Genomic DNA, 23,738 nt, shown 5'->3' on the forward strand with positions numbered 1-23,738 from the left:
CTCTCTGTGACCCCGTGGTCTGAAGCCCACCAGGCTCCTCCACTCATGGGATTCTCCAGACAAGAATACTGGCGTGGTTAGCCATTCCCTTCTCCAAGGGATCTTCCTGATCCAGAGATCAAGCCTGGGTCTCCTGCATTGCAGGTAGATTCCTTACTGTCTGAGACACCAGGGAAGCCCCCATGTAAGAATACAGTAAAATTTTCCAGAGACTACGGGATATATGATACTGTAACCCACTGAACGAAGAAGCAGGTGTGGGGATTCAGTCCTGGTCTATTAATCCAATTACTAAATAAAGTTGCAAAAACATAAAATGAGGATATTTTTCTTCACCAAATGTTTTTAGTTTTGGAAAATATAATTCATTTTATGTTAAAATGTAATGGTTTTTTCTTTTAAATGAATTGATAAATATGTTTAAATGTTTTAAGTTTTCATTTCTACTACTGTACATATAGATTACAAATATAGTTTTTATATGAGGCATATAACTCTCTGGGTTGCTCAATAATTTTTAAGAGTGTAGAGGATTCTGAAGTGGAAATTTTTGAGAACCAGGGCAGTACAGCCCAGGGGGACCCGAGAGGGATGAGGTGCCACCAGGGGGCGTCCCGAGCAAACCTGGTTCTTATCCTTTCAAACCTAAGGAAACAAGGCGGGGATGGTGTGGGGATCGTCCATTTGTTTTTAAAGTATTTTAGTAAAAGTTATCAAGGATTACTCTCCCCAGAGACTGGTCCTGGGGAGTGGATAGGGAATCTGGGGGTTGGGAGATACTGAGCAAGGGGAAATGAGAAATCAGGGGCATCCTGAACATACTTAAGGTTCAGGGGCCTGGGGCATTGTCCCCACATGCTCACCGTGGACAGACACAGAATCAGAGCTGGGTTAGAGGGAAGGGAAACGTTATATTTATAAGAATTTGAGGGCTGCGTGGTCGCCGTGGCCAGAGGCTCTAAGGACATTTTGGGGCAAGGCTCTTCGTTAGCAGACACGAACAAAAGAATTCAAGGCAGAGGCTGAAATCTGGTGACGCAGGCTAAATTATTCAATCGAAAGAGGATCTATTTAGCTTATGCAGTGTTAAAAACCTTTTAAAAAATGCACGTGCCAGCTAATTTCACATAACGGCCTAGATTCTTGCTTCTGAAAAATACACCCCAGAAACATTGGCTGGAAGTAATCAGAGGCTGCCCGAATTAGCCAGGGCATGTATAGTCCAGCTAAGGCGGTTCCTCCCTCCCTTGCTCCCTCTCCCCCACAGCAGCCCGGCTTATGGAACTACACACTGGCTTGGCCTCTTTGCACATTTTCATTTCTGGTTCTTACTGCACTGCCTTCTGGGAGAGGGTTTAAATCCCCTGACTCTCCAATCCCTCTTCATCTATCAAATGCTGCCCCCACCCCCATACACCCTCTCCAAGGCGCGCCAAAAGTCTTAAGACTGTGGAGCCCACCTCTCATCTCAGCTACAAAGTGCTTGGGGTCTGAAGGCACCATTTTTTGCACTCATGCCTGCCTTGCTTTCTCTGAATGTGGGGAATTTTGCTTCTTGCCTCACACAGACAGTAAGCAGGGATCCGGTCAACCTTGCATATCAGCATCTCTAGCTGAACTCAAGGAGTTCAAGAAAGACTGGATGGTGGACGGATAGAAGGGTGGGTAGATGGAAAGAAGGAAGGGTGGGTTGGTGTACTTATGGATGGATGGATGGAAGGAAGGAAGGACTGACGGCAGATGAAGGATTGAAGGTGGGCGAATGGATAGATGGGTGAATATACACACACAGATATTCCCTTCCCTCAACACAGGCTAAATGGGAAAGAGAGTCAGAGAAGGCGAGCACTGAAAAAGGGAGGTCAGCAGTGTCTCACGTGGCCAGAGCACTGGACCTGAAGCTGCAGAGCTGAGGCTGAGGCTGGGCTTTGCCACGTGAGCCAGCTGTGTGACCTTGGGCATCTCACCCAACCTCAGCAAGCTTCTGTTCCCATGTCTGTAGTAAGATGGGGTGCTAGCTCCCTGTAGGATGTTTTATGGAGTGAATGAGAAGGGATTTCTTTGAAAACTAGCTGCTGACGTCGTTGGGCTGTGAGCTCACTGAGGACAGTAGCTCCTCCTTCCACACTGCCGGCCCCCAGCAGTGCCCGGGGAGCCTCTGTGGCCACCCAGGGGCTCTGGAGACCAGAAGGGCTACCCTATATCTAGGCCCAGCCTGAGGGGCTCCAGCAGGCTTAGAGAGCCAGTGACTCTGCCTGTCGCCATCAGCGAAGTGGAAATGGTTGGGCAGATCACAAGAAAAGTGACATCACAGGGGAGGAAGCTGGCAGGAGGCAGGTTCCCGGAAAGGGGGAAGCCTGTGCTGTATTGACGCCCCGTCAGAGCTGGTTCTGTGAAACCCAGCCGCTGCTGGCCGGATCTCACGAGGTCAGCTCCCTCCCCCGCATCCAGGCCACTCAAAGGGCATGAGGCCTAGGCCAGGGAGAAACTGGGGAGGAAAGAGGGAGGTGGGAGGAAGGCAGTAAGGGCTCAGAGGAGGAAGGTGACATGCCCAAGGATGCCTCGCCAGTGGAGGGAGCCCAGCCAGCCTCTCCTCATCACCATGCTGGCACTGAGGGGTGAGACCCCCCCTCTCCCCCAACCTACCCTCTGTCGCTCCTCGTCAATGGCCATTCTGTGCATCCCCCTCCCTACAGATCCTGTGCCTGGAAATCTACACCCTTCCCCAGACCTCTCATGTCTCTGCCACCCACACAAGCAGATTTTCCAACAAATGCTTATTCAAAGAATTTCCCAGCAACTACATGGGCTGATGGTTATCAAAAAAGATCAGAACTAGAGGAAACGGTTTGCCCAGTGCTTGCAATCTGGAGGTACACTTCTGCCTCCCCTTTGGCACTCAGGCGCGGGCAGGAGCCTAGGGGCAGGGGGCCGCGAGTCTCTCCTAGGGACCCTGATCCTCACAAAGGTCTGCGAAGACAGAGACGGGACTTCCCAGGTGGCTCTCAGATGTGGAGAGAGACAGAGCAGTGGTCAGTCCCCTTAGAAGGGCGCCTCGACCATGGGAGGGAACAGCTGACACGGCTGCCCCCAGGCTCTGACAGAAGACTGCACAAGTGTGCGTGTGCATACTCTCACAGACACACGCTCACAGGCCCACACGCCCTCATGCATGCTCTGGATCTTACTGCTCAACTCTGTTTTCTCTAGTTATAAGCTGGGTGATTTTGTGGGAATGCCTTTGCTTCTCTGTGCCTCGGCCCCTCATAGGTCTATGAAGGCAGCGTGGGGCCAGCTCCCTCTCCAGGTTGCTGAGGATGAGGGAAACGGCACCCGAGCTCAGGGCCTGCCTGGTGCAGAGTCAGGAGCCAGTCCTGAATGTATGGTTGGTGCCTTCTTGAACTGGGCTTTATCCCAGCCTACAGGAGCCAGCATCCTCTAGCCATCATTTCAGTTACTCTTCCCTGAATGGGAGGTCTGCTTCATGCCCATTTTTTAAATGGGCTACTTGAGGCTGAGAAAGGTGAGTCCTTGCCAAATAGAAGGAGGGGAGCCAGGACTTGAATCCTGCTTTCTTGTTTCAATAGCTAAACTCTTTCTACCTCTCCAGCCCAACTTGGAAGGACATTTCATTAGGAACTAATAAACACAACTTACTGGGAGACATCTTTCTGATGGGTAAATAATAAAAAGTTACGGCCTTGGGCTGGCCTAACTTTCTTGTTTTATAGATAAGGAATGGGATGTACCCAGAGTTACATGCAAAACCAGGTGGACAGGCTTCCCTGAGCACATCTTTATCACCCCAGCCTCTCCTCTGTCGCTCCTGGTCAATGGCCAAGGTGGACGAGGCTTCAGAAGAGAGAGGGGGATGGGAGCGCCAGGCCCTGTCGGGCTTCACCTCCCCACCCCACCTGCCACTTCAAGACAGAGAGACAAGGACATTAGGCCGGGGACTTCCCTGGTGGTTAGGAACCTGCCTTCCAATGGAGAGGATGTGGGTTTGATCCCTGATCAAGGAACTAAGATCCCACGGGCCACAACAAGAGAAGTCAGTGTGCCACAACTAGAGAAAGTCACAAGGAAGACCCAGCACAGCCAAAAATGAATAAATAAATAAATATAATAATAAAAGGACAAGTCCTTAGTCCTCCCTTGGCCTCAGTTTTCCCACCTGTACAATGGGTAAAGATAGGGTTCAATGGCCAGCCCAGCCCACTTTTCTGTAGCTCAACGGTGCTTTGAGACACTAGGGTGGGTGAGATCCTCCAATTTTGGTAGATTCTGCCACAGTGCCTCAAATTTCACCATTGCAGCATCATTCCTTTTGATGAAGACTCTCCCCATCTGTGGTCCCCCCTGGAAACCCAAGGGCAACTCATGAAGTCCTACCACCTAGGGCCCCCACCTCTGCCCAACCCTCCTGGCTGCGTCAGGGAGGCAGACAGGAGGCCCTCCAGGGGAGCACGGCGTGGATCACTGTGTGTCCCGCTGTCCCCATGGTGTGCATGGGAGAGGGGCCCTGACTCTGGACCCATCTGGGTACCACTTAATCCCACTGAGCCTTGGTTTCCTTCTCTGGGAAATGGAATGATGATACTGCTGACATCACAGGCGGTCAGGCCAGTGAACTCAGGCCCTGTGCTGAACACCAAGCAGGTGGAATGGGGCACCTGATGCCAGGGCCCACCTCCCAGCCCACGGAATAGCCTTGGGGGTGGGAGGTACGTGAAGAAGCATCAGACCCAGGGCCCTTCTGTCTTCCTAGCTCCTCTTTGAGATATCAGATTCACCTCTAGGGTTGAGAAGGCAACAGGAAAAGATATTAATCTCATTCGGAGGACCATGAATCAAGGACCACTCTCAAGGTCACTCTGTGGGCTCCCGATGCTGAGTTGGGGGTCAACCCAGTCATCCTCAATCTGCGTGGCCCCAAGCTGATGCGGAGGGCCCTGAGGGAGCTCCATGAAAGATCGAGACAGTCATGCCCAGAAAGGCCTCCCACATGCTGGGGTCTGTGGGACAAGATGCCTTCTGCTCTCCAAAAAGCACAGGGCCAGAGTCACACCACCTGACATCACCCCCAAATAGCACAGGCCCAAACTCACATTGTTGGCATGTCTTCTTTTCCCTTTTAATCACAGTCCCTGACAGCTTCCCAAATCCCTGGAAAGGATGGTGACGAGTCAACGAGTGTAGTCAAATCCCTGTCCCCCTTTGCCTGGCTGATGCTTTTCAATAGGATCAACCAACAAGCAAAACCCAAGCATGGGTGAACATGAACACTACCCCCAGAATCCAAGAATTCCAGAGTCCCAGAACTTTCCAATTTTAATGTATTGGAATCTTTGATACTGAAAATCTGCAAAACAAAGAAATCAGGAACCTTGCATATTAGAATCCCAGCCTCTCATAGACCCCTAGGACCTCAGGGTTGGAAGGAAGAGCAGAAGGCCAACCTGAGATGAGATGTAGAATCTTCTCTTGGGCATTCTTGGTCCCCAGGTGGGGAGGGGGTTCCCTAGTTCTGCGAGGCTACTTTGAGACCCCTTATCTCTCCCCAGGCCTCTGCCCCACCCTTGCAACAACGGTGCCATGCCAGGATGTCTGCTGCTGCCCTTTGTGCCTCGTACTCCCCTCCCGCCTCACCCCCTCCCAGTGACGACCCGTGCCTGAGCCATCCTCTTCCACTCGGGACGCTCCCGCACAGTATTTAGACACAGAGCCCCTCCCACTGTACACATCCCCTCCCTGAACGCCCCAGTCCACTGTCTCTCTCCAAACCAGGGGAAACTCACCTGCAATGTCTGCATTTCCCACTTCCCCACCCACCCCACTCCTCTGAGACTGCCAGGACCACCTGTGGCCCTCAGGGGGCCAGCCCCCCTCACCCTACTGATCAAACTGCATTCATGCTGACCAGGGGATGGCCTGGCTCTGCCGCGTCCTGCCCACCTCTCCAAAGGACTCAATTCTTCCTCAGGAACTCTGTCACCAGGGGGCCAAGGGTAGGACAGAGAGCAGGACCGGCATCCCACGAGGGATGCGGGTGACTCCGGTGGCTTCGGAGAGTGGTCAGGTTAGCAGAAGTCGCGTGGACTCAGGCTAAGCAGTGTTGAGGCCCAGAAACTGCTTTATTTTGACCAACAATGGGGGGCAGGATAAGGGATGGCACTGGGGTGGATTTAGGAAAGGTGCCCCAGCACTGCTGAGTCCTATGACTCTGCATCATCTCATTTAAGGATTCGGGGTGCCAGGCACTGGGGTGACAGTACCTACAACAATGAAACCATTTCACTCTAACGAGGATCAGCATCCAAGGTGACTGATGACAAATGTGTGTCTGAGACCTCTGAGTGGCAGGAGGCGAGGCTGGGGCTGGAGCTGGACAGGGGTCAAGAGTAAGGCAACAGGCTGACCAACCCCACCTATGCTCTCTTCCCGTGATGCCCCTCTGAGAGTCCACACTTGAGCTCCCAAGGGAGGTTACCTGCAGAGAAAGGGAGGGGGTCCAGGGGGTGGGTACCTTCTGTTTTGGATGGTCCACTGGCCCTGGGTGCATAGCATGTCGTATTTCTGCCTCCGCAGTGCGTAGGCGTCAAACCAGAGGGCCAAGCCGTAGTCCAGAGAGGGCACCTAGGACAGAGGAGCCGGTCACTAGGGGGCCCACGGGCTGTGGCGGCACTGATGGCCCCATCTCCCAGGAGCACAAAGCAGGAAGGAGGCCTGCCAACATAGAGCACTGCCTGGGGCTGAGGTCTGTCAGTCATTCAACCATCAAGTGTCACCATGGCCAAGGGACCCATCCCACCCACCCCAGAGGGACTAGTACCCAGGGGGCAGCCTGGGTCAGAGGCAGAACACCGCTCCCCTCCCAGCTGGGGTCCCTGGAGGTCTATAGGGTGCTGTGGGCAGAGGGTAGGTGGGCTCACCGTTAGGTGCCAGGAGCAGTGGGTGCTGGGTGAGTAGTAGCTGGGGAAGTACGGTGTGCTGAGGACACCCTGCGGCTCCAGCCGGCCCTCCAGGGTCAGGTTCACCTCGCAGGCTGAGCCCAGAGAACAGAAGTTACAGAGGGTTCCTCAGCCCCGCCCCACTGCATCTGCCAGCAGGTGGGGGGCAGCTGAAACCCCACCACCCTGACTGCCACTAAACAGTACAGCCTAAAGACTGAGTGTGAATGCATGAACTTGGGCCTCAGTTTCTCCCTCTGTGAAATGGGGACAATAAAAGTACATACTTCATAGGGTAGTTGAGCAGATTACACAAACATGGCATGTAGTAAATGCTCAATAAATGTTCGCTACTGACATCAGCTGTGTAGCCCTTGATCGTCTACTGAACGTGTTCACTGCTGCGCCAGCCTCATGGTTACAGGGACTGGGGAGAAAGAACCATTCCCCTTTTCAAAGATGATGAGGTTCAGAGAAAAGGAGCAACTTGGATGAGGTCACACAGTGAGAGGGCGAGGGATGGGGAGCAGCTGTGTCCTCAGCTGCCCTGACACCTCCCATGGAGCCAGGGTCCCTAAAGCCCTCCTTCCCCTCCCCATCGAGCTGTATCAGAGAGGCCCATGAGAACGGGCCGACTGTGGCACTTCTTAAACCCCAGAGACTCCCAGAGGGTCACCTGTGTATCTGGGTGACCAACAGGAGACCAAGAGGGTGGAACCAGGGGAGGGAGGGCAAGTGGCAGAGGAAGGGAAAGGGGGCAGGCCCTGTGTCCTCGGCGTAGCCCTCCCTCCACGGAGCCCGGGAAACTTCAAGTTTTGCTTTGTCTGCCCAGAGGCAGCTGATCTATGATAATTGATGGTGATGATGACAGTCAGGAGGCGTGAAGGGTGGGGCCTGCTCTTCCTGAGAAAGCGGGTGGTGGAGGGGGATTCGGAAGCAGGAGAGACTGGGGAAGGCTCAGAGGGGCAGCCTGGGCACCCTTTCCCATGAATCGCCCGCCTCTGAACACCCTTCCCCTGCCATCTCTAGGGATAAATGCGCTGACCTTTAGTGTGAGAGGGTCATCTGGGGGACCCCACTCTCCACGCTCAGCCAGGGTGCGCACAGAGGGAGGCGTGGCAGGGGAGGGGCCCGGGAGAGCAGACAGCCAAGGAGGGAGGGAAGAGAGAGGAGGCAAAGAGGCAAGTTGTCTGCAAGAGGGCAGGAGAGAGGATGAGGTGAGGAGGAGGGAGGAAGCATGGGTGGGGCAGGGGCAGGGGTGGTGGAGCCAGAACAGAGAGAGATAAAGGGGCTCAGAGGGGTGGGTGTGAGTTTGGAGAGCAGAGAGGCTTCCAGAACCTTCCCTCCCCCATCCCATCTCCAACCAGAGCAAAGAAGGGGAAGGCAAGCCCAAGGAGCACCCGTGGCTTCTGCCGCTGAGCCCCTCTCCTCCCTGCAGGACTCCTGACCCCTCACCCTGGAAGGTCACAGGCTGCACGGAGAGCACGAAGGGGTCGTAGTAGCTGTGAAGGCCCTTCTTCCAGACCACCGCCATGCTGGCGCCTGAGGCTAGGACCTCCACCACGGGCTCCTGGCGACTGCAGCCATAGATCCTGGTGCGACAGAGAAAGGAGACGAGGAGGGGCGGGGCCTGGGAAGGACATCTGGGAGGGCTGTGGGCTGCCCAGAAGAACCGACGAGCAGGGACTGGGAGCCTGTACATCTGAGTCTATGGCCAGGCTGCTGTGTGTCCTCGGGCAGGTGTCTAACCCTCTCAGAGGGCTCCTATAACGGTGAGTCCAGCTCTTCAGAGGAGAGAAGACAAGGGGTTTCCCAGACTTCTGGAGTTTACAATTCCACTGTGACTGCTGACTCCTGTCCCACAGCACCCCTCCAGCCCCTCAGAATCTCTGTGACCCCTGAGTGCCCAGCCTATGCCCTGTAAGGAGACCAGACTGGCACCTATGCGGGCCATGCCCTCTGGCTGACCACACCTAACTCCTGGCTCTCCTGACTGGAACAGAGAGAAGACAGGTGTACAGTCTGGTGATCCCCTGGGTACCCCAGGACTCTACCCAGAGCTTGGCTTGGGGGAGGCACAGGAGAAATAACCATATCGTAGAATTCGAGACTCAGGAATGTCAACCATGATAAAGTTCTTCAGGGATTGTCAAGGTTAACTGTTTGGTTACCAGGTGGGGAAACTGAGGCTCATGAAGCTGCCAAGGCCCCACTCTGGGTCCACAGCACAGACAGACCCATGCTGGGCACTGCCTGTGATAGCGGCTGGCACTCCCACAATATCTGTGCCCCCATTCAACCCATTTCAGGGTACGATGCTCCAGGCTTCCCCCTCCCTCACTGTTGGCCAACCTCTGCCAAACTTCCTCTTGACTCAGAATTCTCTGGAGCAGTAGACCAATTCCTAGGAAGCTAGTAACCCTGCCTCCCCTGGAGGGAGTGCGCCGGCATCCAGCAGGGAGGTACTGCCTGCCTGACCTGTGCCAGCTCTGAACTCGACCAGTGTGAGGGGACGGCAATGGGGGGACTGCAGGCACCCAGGCAAATGCGAGAAACCTCAAGCACAGCCTCAGAAGCACCATCCACACCAGCCCTGGGAACCCTGCTGCTGGCGAGGGAAGAGTGAGCAATCCAGAAATTTCCTCAGGAGAGTCTTGGTGCCCCAGGGTCCTGGAAGGGTCCTTTCCCCTGGCCTCAGCTCACCCAGGAGGCGCTCACCCCTCCCTGGTCCTACTGCTTTGACCATCACCAGCTTGTTCTCACTGCTGCCCACCCCCCCCCCACACCACGCCTCCACTACTCCTCTCCTTCAGAAGGTGGGAGATAAGATATAAGAGGTCACCTTTAATCCTCACTTGTAATATTGGGGATTTCTTTTCATTTACTTAAGCAGCTGAGCCCTTGTTGTAACTAAAATGAGCTGAAGGTTGCTGGAGACCCCACCAGTTCCCCCTACCACCCTACGCCCCTCGCTCTGTGTTCCCATCACCCCTAAGGTACCCCTCTCATGGTCCGGGATGCAAGTCTGAGGACTCCCCCCAAGTCCTGTCTGATCCACCGTTTTACACCTTCTCTGAGGGCCTGAGACAGCAGTCAGATCCCCTCTCCAGTAGCAGGCTGAAGGGGGCACTTGGAGAAGCCCCAGGGAAAGCCCTGAAGTATCCCCACCCTCATCAGGCCTGGAAATCAGCTGGTGTCTGGCTTCTCTGCTTCCTAGAGCCCTCCAGGAACCCAGCCTACACACAGCCTAGACTGCGGTCAGCTCATGGCAGTGGGTGGGGCCGCAGATGACAGGCAGCCTCAGAGCCTGGAGAATCAGAGAAGCCCTGGGGGAGGCGGCCGGGGAGACCCTCACTCAGCTCACCCTGCAGGACTGCCCTGGACCCAAACATGCAGGTCGCACCCCCATTGGGCTTGGAAGCTGGTGCCCAAGCAGGACAGAGAAGGCAGCAGCCTGGTGCCCCAGGGTCTCCCCCAAGCTCCTGTAGCCCCCTGCCCCATCCCCACCCTGTGGGAAGGCGACCAGGCTCCTGGAGGCCAAGGCCATTTCCAGCCCCTTCATGGGCTCCCCAAGGCCCACTACTTGCCTGTCTTCAGCATTTCACGTCTTATCCTGAAGTTCTTCTCTTCTGCTCAAGAACTTTCCATTAGTTCCCCCACTTACCAAGTATTAAAGATCAGATTATCCCTTGCATTCCATGCCCTTTGTGACCTCGCCCCAGCTAGACTGTACATAATGATAAGTAATAACGGCTAGCAGCTGCTGGAGGTTTAATGGATACATTGAACGTTTGGTAATAGTGGACAGCATGACTGTGTGTAAAGACCTTGGCCCAGATCTGATTGAAATCCTCTCAATAACCCTGCAATGTAGGAATGGCTGTGCACCCATTTTACAGGTGAGCAAACTGAGTTTCAGAAAGGCAAAGTAACTTGCCTTAGGGCACATAGCTAGGAAGCAGTAGCGTAGGGTTGGAAGTCAGGGACTGCCAGACTTCAGAGCATTCTTACAAGATCATGTCACCTCCCAGAGCTGAGCTTAATCGTCTAGTACAACTGCTTTGTTACAGATGGGAACACGGGCTGGGGGAGGAGAAGGGGATTGCCCAAAGTACACAAGCACTTCCACTCTTCTCTCGCCATCTCCCTCTGGCCTCACTGTCTTCCAGATGCCAACTACAGGGCCCAGGGTCACCCAGCCCCTTGTCTCAGAGCACTGGGTGTGGCTTTGACCTCACACCATCACCCCCTTCCCAACCTTCCCCCCACCACCTCCCCAGGGACTCACGAGGTGATGAGCCTCCTCTCGAGAGGCCCCGCCGCGTCATACATGGCCAGCCGGTCCCGGCAGTCAGCCAGCTTCCACTCGAGCCGGAGTTTGAGCATGAGATCCTGGGGGCCCTGAAGGTGCCACAGGCAGCTGGAGGCCAGGGTGTCGGGCCCCTTCAGCCGGAGGACCTGGCCCTGGCCCACGTAGCTGTAGCGGTAGCAGCCTGGAGTGGGGAAAGGGACAGGCCCCCTGACCCCTGTTAGCTGGGAGGAGGGACTCGGTTGGGGGACAGCCCACCAGGTCCTCACCTGGGCAGGGGTGGGGTGGGGAGAGGGGCTGGACGGGGGCCAGCCCAGAGGCCCTCTGCCCCAGCTCCCTGTTTCCCCACTGCTTTCATCTCCAGCCTCCTCATCCACACATACATTCATTGGTTCATTCATTCATCCCCTTCACGCTCACCAGACCAAGCGAATGCTAGAGAAAGGGTCGGTCAACTGCCCGGGCGTAACAAGAACAGCAGGGAAATATATAGATGCTGAAATGAAGTGAAGTCACTCAGTTGTGTCCGACTCTTTGCAACCCCATAAACTGCTGCCTGCCAGGCTCCTCTGTCCATGGGATTTTCTAGGCAATAGTACTCAAGTGGATTGCCATTTCCTTCTCCAGGGGATCTTCCCAACCCAGGGCTCGAACCTGGGTCTCCTGCATTGTAGACAGGCGCTTTACCACCTGAGCCACCAGGGAAGTCCAAAACTTACTTGGGAATGTTTACGTGGGTCTATTTCTGGTTTCTGTATTTTGCTCCATTTATTGATGTGTTTTCAGGTGTGTGTGTTAGTCGCTCAGTCATGTCTGTCTCTTTGCAACCCCATGGACTGTAGCCCGTCAGGGTGCTCCATCCATGGGATTCTCCAGGCAAGAATACTGGAGTGGGTAGCTATTCCCTTCTCCAGGGGATCTTCCCAACCCAGGGATTGAACCTAAGTTGGCTTCAGTGCAGTCAGATTCTTTACCACCTGGGCCACCTGGGGGGGGGCGGATATTTCGGAAGTGAGGGATCTCAGGGAAGTCCGGTGGAGGGTGGGGGGGTGTGTCACAGAGTGAGCACAGGGCTGCAGGCTAGGGTGGGCAGGGGCCTTGGAGGCAGGAGGGCATGCTAGAGGAGGGAGGCAGGGCCCCCTCATGCCCAGGAGAGAAGCCTTTTGGTCCTGCAGATGACAGCCATGGAAGGTTACGTGAGGATGGGACACGACTGGGCTCGGGCCACAGACTCCTCTGGCTGCTGAGAGCAATGCCGAGGAAACCAGGAGACCAGCAGGATGGCCAGGCAATAAGGGGAGCCGGCTCAGGGCTGCATTTCGCATGGAGAGAAGGGAGTGTGTTCCAGTGGGGCTGGGAGGCAGCCAGGTAGAGGAAGTCAGCTCAAGCTAGTGATCCTCAAACAGCACGAATGAAACAGACTGCACTTAGCAGGCATTTTGATACATGCCCAGAAGTGAACCAAGTGCCATACACTCACAATCTCATTCAACAGCTCCATGAAATAGTTTCTATTATTGGCCCCATTTTACAGACCTGGGCCAGGCAGATCTAGGTTCACAGAATCTCCACCTGATCTTCCTTGGGCCTCAGTTTTTTCCCCTGTAGAATGGAGGCAGTGGTGATCCTTGCTAGGTTGTCACAAAGCTTAAGGAGGGTGCATGCTTGAACACTCAGCATAGTGCCTTGCACATGCATGCATGCTCAGTCGCTTCAGTCATGTCCAATTCTTTGCGACCGCATGGACTGTGGCCCACCAGGCTCCTCTGTCCAAGGAATTCTCTAGGCAAGAATACTGGAGTGGGTTACCATTTCCTTCTCCAGAGAATCTTCCTGACCCAGGGATCAAGCCCGGGTCTTCTGCATTGCAGGCAGATTCTCTACCACTGAGCCACCTGGGAAGCCTTGCACATAGCAGGTGCTCAATACAGATAGTGACCATTCTTCTTTAGGTAGGTGTGGGGGAAAGGGAGAAGGTGGAGCTGGGAAGAAACTCCTATGACTTCTCACCCTTCGGCTGGTCACACTTGAGGCTCAGAGGTAACCTGCCCCGCTGGCTGCCCTCGCTCCTCGCCTGCTCCTCACACCTGTCTGCGTCCACACCCCCACTGTGCTGCCTGTCTTGCAGCTCTCCACGAGCTTTGAATGCAGTGCTAGACGCTGCACAGCAGTATCACCTATACCATTCACTCATTCTTCATAGCTGATGGGCACCTATACTGTGCTGGACTTAGGCTCCAAGGACCAGCAGTGAACCTGGGCCGTAAGTATGTCATTTAAACCTCACCTTGACCTATAAAGAAGGGAGGATGCATGCTCTGCCAGGAAGCAGAAGGGATGTGGGAACCAGCCCCGGATGTGAGAGGCAGCCTGCTGTGCAGGGAGTTCACACTCTGTATGATTGTTCTGGCACCACCTCTTACTGCTGTGTGACTTCGTATCAGTTGCTCAGTCACTCTGAGTTCTGCCAAATGGACATAATGCTAATCCCTGTCCCACCTCTTTCTCTGCGTGGTTCTGAGAACCAGGCAGGGTGCGGAGGTGAAGGACCAGGCTTCGCTCTGCTACCACTTGCTCAGCTCCCTCCTCCTGATGACCCCTGGCCATCCTGACCCCAGCTGTGGAGCTGATCTCTCCAGGGAGAAACCTCTGACATCGCCAAGGGGAAGGGAGAGGGAGCCTGGGGAAAGGTGCCTAGCATTTGTATTCTTTGAATCTTGCTCCAAGCTGATGCTTGCTTTTGCCGCTTTCATAATTACTTTTTTGTATGAAGCTGATCAGGGGAGGGCTGGTCTCTGTTGATCATCAGAAACACCTTTAGGGAGGCTGGGAGAAAGTAAATGAAGCTCCTGTGTATTCTCCTCGCTGCCCTTTGCTCATGCTCCTCCCTCTACCCAGAGTGTCCTTTCCCCACCAGATCTGACGGATTCCTCCCTATCCCCCAATCCTGAGCCTCCCTCCTCCAGGAAGCCTTCTAGGACCTCTCCAGTCAGGAGCACCCCTTCTTCCCTCTAGAGACACATCCCTTCCTCTGCTTTGGATCACAGCCCCGGGGGTCCAGCTCTGTCCCAGGGCAGAATGGTTCCCTTTCTGCACTGCCCCCGGGACCTCTATTCTTGCCCTGGCACTTGGTGCTGTGAGATTCTGTTTATGTGTTTGTCTCCCTCGTGGGGCTCAGAGCTCCTCTGAGGGCAGGGGTGAGGACACGGTCAGCTGGTGTCTCGTGAGCCAGCATGGGGCCTGGCAGGGAGAAAGTGCCCCCTAAGCCTACTTAGAGGACTTGAATTGTCATCCTTGCCCCATGAGACACTGTGCTCTGGGAGGGCAGGGGCTGTAGACATGTACTGAACCAAATAAGGATAATTATAAAGCAATTGCCGGAAACCTGGGGACATGTGAACACTCAGCACAGGCAAGCGCAATGGAAAGGCTTGTTTGAGACCAAGGATCAGGGCAATGTGTGCACCAATGCGGTGTCAGATGATGCATATTAATAAATATAGACAGATTAATTTCTTGTGCTCTCCTTTAGACATGAGGGAAAATCCTACTGCTTCCCTCATTGGTAAGTTAAACAAATCTTTGACATGTGCTCATATCTTTGTATGAGAATCATGATTTTAAGTATTTGAAAACTGTCCTTTGACCCCATCACCTCCATCCACCAAGGAAGTAAGCCTTTGACTAGCCACATGGGAGGACAGGAAGGTCAGAGAAGGTACAACCAGGATTTCAACTCTGCCTCCCTAGGTAGAAGAGGAAGAATCTGGGAATTTAGATCTTGCTCAGAGCCACAGGGTACAGCAGTAGCCCAGGCAGTGCACTGCCCAATTCCGGACGTCAGCAGTCACACAGCCTACGAAGTGGACAGCACTCCTTGGTGGCTCTGCTGGTGCTCTGCTTCCCAGGGCTCAGTAGGAAGACTGGAGCCTCTTGGAGAAGCACAAGGTGACTCTAGCAATAGGGCGTGGGGATGGGGTGGGAGGAGAAGACAGATTAGCCCGACTGGCTGAGAAAGGGAAGGAAAAGATGGAGGGAGTATCCTTACCTGTGACAGAAATAGCTCCCAAGACCAAGTTTCAAAGCCAAAGTGACTGACATACCTCAAATCAACAAGATTATTTTCTACCATCAGTGGAAACATAAGATTTCAAAACAGAAGAAATGGAATTCCATGAGAGAAAAGCAGGGTCACATGGCTGTACAACTAAATCTGCTACTCACTCACATCCCACACATGAAACACACACACTTTTGTGCAAACACACACTTTGTTCACGCGTGCACAACACCTCCTCCCCCAGAGGCCCCCAGTCCTGCTCAGGACCTGTCTCTGAGTCTATATTATCATGCCCCTTGGGTGACCCCAGACCAGCGCCCCTTGCACCCAAAGAAGCCGTGTGGACCCCTGACACTCAGCCAAACCGAAAAAAATACCAACTCAAAAGGCAAGTGGAGAGGGAAAACCAAGTGGCGTACCCAGCGTGGAATTCAGTGCAACTATGTCTTTCACGCTGGCTTCTGTTAAAAGGAAACGAACAAACAAATGAACAGAGAGAATAAATAAATGAAATGAAAATAAAAATAGAAGAGACTATCAGAGCCTGTCTGAGACTGACCCTGACTGCCCACCGTCCCCCATGACCCACCCCTCCGTCCTGGCTCCTGGCCACTGGGGTTGGGAGTGGGAGGGGCCATCCTGAGAGCATCCCATTCCTGGAGGCAGGCTTGCCGGGCCTCGCCAGACCGTCCCATGTTCCTCGTCTCCAGTACTGACCCAGGATCACCAGGCCCTCGGGGTCCACCTCGTACTCGGTCCGATAGGGAGCGGGGACCGAGCTGTTGGCAGCAGACAGCAGCTCCTCCGCCAGCAGGGCCCGCACCACGTCGGGGCTCAGCATTGGCCGGTGGTGCTCCGGGATTTGGAGGATGAACCAGAAGAAGCAGGTGAATGGTCCCTCCCTGGGGCAGGCGGAAGTGTGAGGGGCTGGGGGAGGAGCCTGGAGTGTGGGCCCCACCCAGCCCCCGGCTCCTGGTGAGAGTTAGAGGGGGCCCGCAACTGTGGCTCATGTGATGGGCATGGAGCCAGGCATCCCTTTTCATCTTCACGTGGAAACCTAACACCCTCTGAGGGAGGAGCTCTGGAGAGGCCCACCCATTTCACAGATAAGGAAATTGAGGCGTGAGAGGTTAGGTTACATATCACAGACTCTGTTATAAGTGAATGGGACCACTGCACTCCCCACCCCTACTACTTCTCCGTGGTCTCATCTGATACCTGTCAGGCCCTTGATAAAGACACCACAGTCACTGTCTAGTATAATCCCTGCCACACCATTGTTTTCATTCTACAGATGAGAAACCCGAGTTCAGTGAAGGGAGGTCACATGCAGGAATCCAAGTTTCCTCTGTGTCTCAGTTTCCCCATTTTAATACATGAAGGCGTTGCATCAGAAGCCTACAGCATCCCCTCCCATTCTCCAAGTCACAGGCTCTAGCAAAGGCTGATGAGGGTGGGAGGTGCTCAAGAAGACTCACCCAAAGGAGTAGACGGCACTGGAGTTGTAGTAAGTACCTAGGGGGGTGCTGGCAATGAGCTCCTTGAGCTGAAAGGAGGGAAAACAATCAGAGTCCCCTCTGCAGAAACCCTCTCCTACCCTGGGACACCCTTTGACCCTCCCACAGCCCTCGTTGACTGAGGAGTCTATAGGATAGAGAGGCTTGCCCATGGTCACACGGCGGGTGATGACAATGACAGGGAACAAACCTCATTCAGTCTGTATTTCCCTCCCCTTACACACAGGCGGGCTTCCCTGGTGGCTCAGTGGTGAAGAATCTGCCTGCCCCTTCCACCAGCTCTGAACTTGATCAGATTACCAGTGGCTTCTCCCCCTCCATCAGATCACTCCTTGACTCTGAGAAGCTCCCCCTGGGCTTCTGAGTGCCCTCCTTAGGCCTAACCACCAGCCACGGGGGCTCAGACAGTTGGTCTTCGCACATGTTCAATGGCAGTGCTGCTGTGGGGTGGAATGCAGGATCGTGGGTTCTTAAAGAGCTCTGAGTGGCACAGAGCTAACATCCACACGCTCTCATTTTAACCCCACGACAACCCTGCAGACAGGCACTGTTGTTATCACTCCACTCTGCAGAAAAGGAAAGAGAGTCTTGGGTGGGTCTCCCCGAAGCAGGTCCTGAGGCAAGTGGTTTTTTTGCAGGTGATTCCAAGGGACATCAGTGGGGAAGGAGATAGGCAGGAAGGCAGCCAACATGGCTGCGAAGGTTCCAGGCAGAGCTGTGGGTGGCTGAGGAGCAGATCCAGCAGGGATCTCTGAGAGACTGTGGTGGAGGTGGTGGGTTGGTCATTAAGTCATGTCTGACTCTTACGACCCCATGGACTAGGAACCTACCAGGCTCCCCTGTCCATGGGATTCTCCAGGCAGGAATACTGGAGTGGGTTGCCATTTCCTTCCTTCAACCCAGGGATTGAACGCGGGTCTCCTGCATTGCAGGCAGATTCTTTACCAACTGAGCTATGAAGGAAGCCTGAGAGACTGTGGGGGCATCTTCAGAACTGCTCTCCCCAAGAGCTGAGGGGTCCACCTTCTCTGTCTCTTGTGCCTGAAGGCTGCTGCTGGGAATTACTCCTCAGCACTTCCAGCCCACCCTGCTGGACAGGTGCTGGCTGTGAAGGAGACCATCCCCAGTGCATAAGCCATTGTTAGGAGGAGAAGGGGCGTGGGTGGGTCCTGGCAGCATCCTTAACGCTGCCCTAATTTTCAAAGGTCATGCTTCTACTAAGTGGCAAAATCAGGATGTAATCCAAGTGCAATTTGACTCCAGAGTCCACTAGCTTTTCCACCAGTCTACACCATCTCCCTTCCGTGGTGCCTAGAGCAGGGCTCTGATCCTAATGAGTGTTCCGGATGGATTCACCCACTGCCTGGACATGATCAGGCCCCTCCCCTCTCCCTTCTCATCCCCACCATTCTTCCTACCATCTTCTGAGCTTTGGCAGTTTCACTGCGGAAGGCACTGGACTCCCGGCGGGCAAGGTCCTGGGAGAAGTGGCGATTGAGCACGCGGAGGCTGCCTGAGTACACCTGGCTGACTGTCACCTCTGCCTTGTACCCTGCCCAGGAAGAAACCAGCAAAGGTTAACCAAGGGAGTAGATGGGGATGGTTCCTGCGTCCCCTACTCCTTCTCCTGCCACCCTGAACCCTCAACACAGCCTCCAGGATCTTGGGCCTCCAAGGCACCATCATCACTGCCATCATTTTTGTCGTTGTCATTCAGAGTTTGTGTAGTGACAAATTGGCCGCACAGAGCCAGGGAGGACAGAGGCCCACGGGTGGGTGGTGTCCCAGGGGCTCCCAGGCAGAAGTTGACCCAGTGATCAGTCTAGGACATGGATACCAAGAAACCCATCTTGGGCCCAGAAGGTCAAGTTCTTGATTTAGCACCTCTGTGTTGTCCACTGAGTTGTCCAGGCTGCGCCTCCTATGAGAGGTGCACTAGTAAACCAAGACAGGCAGGTCTCCCCACATGGACCTGACAGAGACGGGTAAGACAGGCTTTCCCCTTGCAGCCGTGCAGCCTGTGGGATTCATCTGCCAGGATGTCTTAAAGGAGAAGCACGAGGTGCTCTTGAGGGTTCATGACAAACCCTAGGCCAGGGTGGCGCTCCGTCTGAGACAGGAGGAATGGAGAATAAATTAAGAAGAGGAGAAGCAGCTGAGTATCTTCAGGGCAGACGGAATAGCATATGCAAAATCTCCACAATGCGGGTCACGGCAAGGACCAGGGCCAAGAGCCTGTTTGGCTGGGGCAATCAGACAGGGGTAATAAGAGGCTGAGACATCAACAGGGCGGGATTTTGGTCTTTCCCTGATGAACAAGGGAAATCATGAAAGGTTTAAAATCAGGGTGATGTCATCAGATTTCCGTTTTGCAAAGATCGTTTTGACTGATGTGAAGACAACAGATTCACAGACCGGACTTTCTAGCCTTATTCAGTCATTTATTCATTCATTCAACGTATATTTATTGAGAACCTGCTATGTTTAGGGACTGGCCTAGAGTACATGGGAATATACCAGTAGGACAGTGAACAGATAACAAAAACAAAAAAACCAAAGCTGTCCTTAAAAAGCTTCTAGTCTAATAAGAAAGACAGACAATAGACAGTGAACACAGGACATAACATATTAGAGGTGTTAAGTGGTGTGGAAATCAAGGGTTGCTGTGGCTGCAACGTGGAGGCCAGAGAGGAGGGAAGTGGTGTCGGCCAAGTGCATGTTAACCTACGGGGAGAGCATTCTAGGCAGCAGACTGGCAAGTGCAAAGGCCCTGAGGCAGGAGCTTGTCTGCCGTGTTTGAGCAACAGCAAAGATTTGAACAAGGGGAAAGCAGGAGGAGATAGGACGGTGGAGGATGGGTCACATAGGGCCTTGCAACCTGGGGAGCACTTTGATTTTTGCTCTGAGTGAGATGGGAGCCATGGCAGGCTTTAAGCAAAGAAGTCTGATGATTTGATTCACTTTATAAAACAATCCCTCTGCCTTTGTGCTGAGAACAGACTGTGAACAGGCCAGGGCAGAAGCATGGGGACCTACAGGAGGCTCCTGCAGCCGTCCCAGTGTGAGTGGTCCAGGGGAGCCTGAGCAGGCTGCGAAGGGAAGAGAGAAGTGATTGGGGTCAGGGTATATTTTGGGTTTGCTGGCTGGCAAATGGGGGCTGGGCAGTAAAAGAAAGGAGTAAGGGGGAATGTAGGAAGGATAAAACGACCACCACCTGGGATGTTCTCTCCATTTTTTTCAATTTTAAAGGATTTTCTTAGGTCATGATTTTCTATCTTATTTTATTTTTTGGCACACTGCAAGATATCCAGAACTTCCCTGACCAGGGATTGAACCAAAACCTCCTGCAGTGGAAATAGTCTTAATCACAGGACCACCGGCGAAGTCCAGGTCGCTAATGATGATACGATAAAGTTACAATCATTTCTCAAAATCTCAAACTTCTGAAAAACTTGTCTATAAAGACACATTGCCTCAGAGACATGGAAAATCAATAGTTCAATATCATTTTATGTTAACAACTGGTACAAATCAATTAAAAAGTTAAAGCCCCCTTCAAAATATACTCCAAAGGTAGACTGACAATTTATAAAAGAGTTAACTCTCAGTGAGGTCTGAAATACCCTTAGACATCCTGGAGGAGGAGCAGCGCCTCCAGCCCCCATCCCCTCACCACCACCACCCCGCCCCCACCCACCCTCCCGGTGCACAGTGGAGCTCAAGGGCTGGAAATGCTGGAATGCTGGAAATGCAAATTTGGGAATCATCAGGGGATGAGGGCGTAAATGGAGGCAGAGGGGAGGAGAGTCCTTCCAACAGCAAAGACACAGAGAAGAAGCCATCACTGAGGACAAAGAAAGTGTGGGTGCCCCGGAAGCCAAGTGAGGAAAGTGTTTCGAGGAGGAGGGGATGAGGTACGAGTCAAGTGCTGCCTGCAGGTCAAATGCCATGAGGACTGGCCACTGGATTCAGCAGTGACCGTGACAAGTACTCTCGGGGTTATGGGGGTGGGAGACAGGGAGTCAGATTGGAAAGGGTACCAGAGAGAGGTGTGGAACTGGAGGGCACAGCATTTTGAAACACCAGGAGTTTGCTACAAAAGGAATCTGAGAAATGGCTGGCAGGGCGGGGGGAGACCAGAGGGACTGAGTACAGGGCCAAAGAGAAGCCCTGTACCCTGGTGGATGGTGCCCCAGAGGAGAGAGGCGGACATGGCTGGAGCCGGGCCACTGCATGGCAGAGGGGTGGGATCCAGGCTGGGAGGACAGCAGGCTTTACAAGGCTTTTTGTTTGTTTGGTTGGTTGGTTGGTTTGCTCCCCACCCCCTGACACACCACACAGCATGTGGGATCTGGTTCTCTGACCAGGAATCGAATCTGCGCCCTCTGCATTGGGAGCCCAGAGTTTAACCACAGAACTATCAGGGACATCCCACAACTGGCTTTAGATAAGGCAGGGCTGGTTCACCCATGCAGATGGTGGAGGACAGAGACATGGGTATAGCTGGGAGGACATCTATGGGGCTTCTCTTCTGAGTGGTTCCATTTTCTCATTGAAGCGGGAGGCAGAGTGGGTGGGGTATATGGGAGAGTTTGAGAAGAAAGCATAAAACTGTGGCCCAGGAGAGCAGGAGAGGGAAAGGACCAGGGCAATACAGCTGGGCAGCATGAAGGGCCCCACTACCCGGATCTGAGTGGACCAGCCCAGGGCCCACTGGGCTTGGGAAGCCGGCCCTCACCCTATACTCTCTTGGACCACTGGGTCAGGCTGCCACTTATCCAGACATTTGCTCCTCACTTCAGGCTTATCCTGCTCCAGTGTAATAGGCCTCTTGTCCATCTCCCCTTCCAGACCAGACAGGGCATGTCTGTGGTCCATCCTCTCCCCAGTGCCCAATATCCGGAGCACTGCCTGGCCCAGGATGGGAGAAACTATTCAAACATCTCCTAAAGTGCTCTTCTACCTGCATCCCTCTGGGGAGAGGGTTGCCTTCCCCCAGCTGGAAGGAGCTCTCACCCTCTGGGTCCTCAGCCCCCATGGAGCATCCTGTGCCCCCAGTGGGGTGATTCACTCCAGAATTCTAACCAGGAGAAATCAGACGCTGTGAAGACAATCGGCAGGTGAGTTCCCGCCCCACTGCCCGCCCCCCGCCCCCCGCAACCAGCCCCACTGCCGCAGCTTGGTGCTCTGCAGTTTTCCCTGAAGACTAATTATCCTGCAGCTTAAGGAGGCCTCAGCAGCCCTGTGCTATTTGGGACCCTGGCTTCCTGCCGGTTGTAAAATGCACACAGCTTCCACTCTTAGCCCGCGTTGCTCAGTTTTGAGCAGAATCACAATCCACCTAGAATCATGGCAAGTGGGTGAGTGTCAGACCCAGGCTTCCTAACAGCTTCAACCCAGGGGCTGGTTCTAGAACACCCCCTACCTCAACTCCCTTTGGAGTCGGGCGTAGGCTGCTCTCCCCAGTGGCTGCTCCAAAGTGGGTCCCCATTCCTTTCAATGGACCTGAAATTCCACCAGGAGATGCAGTCAGTAAGAAGATGGTCTAACTTTTGCAGAGTGCATAATGGGAGATCTCTGATCTCTTGTGCAAGGTGGGTTGTCCCTGCTAGGGTTCTGTTGGGTCCCCTCAGCTTGCTCTGTCCTAACACTTGGCAGACTTTATGCTGAGGGCAGGGTTGTCTCCAGAACCTGCACAAGGCTGGTGTATAGGAGGCGGTCAGTACTGAATGAATAAATGAATGATGGATGGACGAATGGACCCAGAATATAGGCTAGTTGCTCCTGGGGCCCCAACAGACTGACTGAGAGGTGTAATACCAGAGATGGAGGGCCTAAATTCAGGACATGGGGAGACACACCTGCTCTGGACATTCTTGCCCTCATTTCCCTCTGGATTGAATTCCAGGTGCGCTCAGGCTGGAGTATAAAGCCATCGGCATGCATGGACACCGCCCTGGACACCTGACTCCTGGGTGCCCCTCCGCTTCATCCCAACTCATTTTGGGTCCTGGAGACTCAGAGATGATAGAGCCAAGGTCCCCCCTGCCCAGAAGAGCTCCCAGGTTGGACTCAAGTGAGCAGAAACACTAATTGGTGTCAGGCACCACCAGCACCACTGGGCCTCCTCCAACTGAGCCAGCTGGCTCCAAGCCCAGGGGCAACCCAGGAGGGCTGCGGGCAAGGGAGGCAGTGGTTACACTCCTTCAGCTTGTCAGTTTACAAGAACTGGAAAAGCGCTTCTTCCTCAGCTGCTGGGAGTTAGGGGCACTTGGCCCCAGAAAGGATTTTGCACTACCATCTTACAAGACAGGAAGGGAGACTCCAAGAGAAGTGCATGTCCAAGGTCACACAGTGAGTTTCCAGGTGTTGCTGAGCCTGGAATCCTGGTCTGTCCTGCTGTGCCCCTTCGACAACCCTAAGTCCTCCAGGTGCCTCTCCCAGGGGCCCATGCGGTTACCTAGGAAATACCAGAGCAGGAGCCCCACTGAAGCCAACATGACCAGAGCCAGCCACAGGGGAGCCAGGCGGAGGCAGTCTCGGACTTTTCTCTTCGTGTCCTTGGGAGCCGTGAACATCCCTTCCGGCTCTGCTTCTTCGCCATCACCTCCATCACCCTGCCCACCAGCCGCTTGGGGGGCCTTGGCCATGGGCATCCTGGCAAGGGAACAGATCAGGGTTGGACACAGCCTGGCTTTTGCAAGGGAGCTTTTGCTGAACGCCAGCCTTGCAGAGAAGTAAGACAGCACCTCTGCCCTTTGGAGGAGCAGGATCATAATGCCAGATGCCAGTTATTGAAAGTGGGCCCTGAGCCAGCTCCCAAAGGCGGGAAGCATGCCTCAGGATGGCTCACCCCGGGTGGCCAACGGGAACCGCTACCTTTGCATCTGGCGTCAGAGGAG

General features: G+C 54.1%; 1 protein-coding gene and 1 non-coding gene across 2 annotated transcripts in view; both read right to left on the bottom strand.

Annotated features, from left to right (window-relative positions):
* TMPRSS6 (transmembrane serine protease 6) overlaps positions 1-23,738 on the bottom strand; it is a 39,624-nt gene that overhangs the window by 10,469 nt on the left and 5,417 nt on the right. Inside the window, exons 2-10 of the mRNA XM_068970251.1 lie at positions 23,297-23,493; positions 18,255-18,388; positions 16,798-16,865; positions 16,037-16,221; positions 15,739-15,780; positions 11,239-11,443; positions 8,406-8,542; positions 6,933-7,045; positions 6,527-6,636 (exon numbers count right to left, since the gene is read on the bottom strand). Of these exons, the coding sequence (XP_068826352.1) occupies positions 6,527-6,636; positions 6,933-7,045; positions 8,406-8,542; positions 11,239-11,443; positions 15,739-15,780; positions 16,037-16,221; positions 16,798-16,865; positions 18,255-18,388; positions 23,297-23,492 (1,190 nt within the window). The 5' untranslated portion in view covers position 23,493. The remainder of the gene's footprint in view (positions 1-6,526; positions 6,637-6,932; positions 7,046-8,405; positions 8,543-11,238; positions 11,444-15,738; positions 15,781-16,036; positions 16,222-16,797; positions 16,866-18,254; positions 18,389-23,296; positions 23,494-23,738) is intronic.
* On the bottom strand, positions 11,893-11,964 carry TRNAC-ACA (transfer RNA cysteine (anticodon ACA)). The gene has a single exon. It is a non-coding gene; the product is annotated as a tRNA-Cys (tRNA).

Source organism: Capricornis sumatraensis, chromosome 4 (genome assembly GCF_032405125.1).
Source record: "Capricornis sumatraensis isolate serow.1 chromosome 4, serow.2, whole genome shotgun sequence".
Taxonomy (NCBI): Eukaryota; Metazoa; Chordata; class Mammalia; order Artiodactyla; family Bovidae; genus Capricornis; species Capricornis sumatraensis.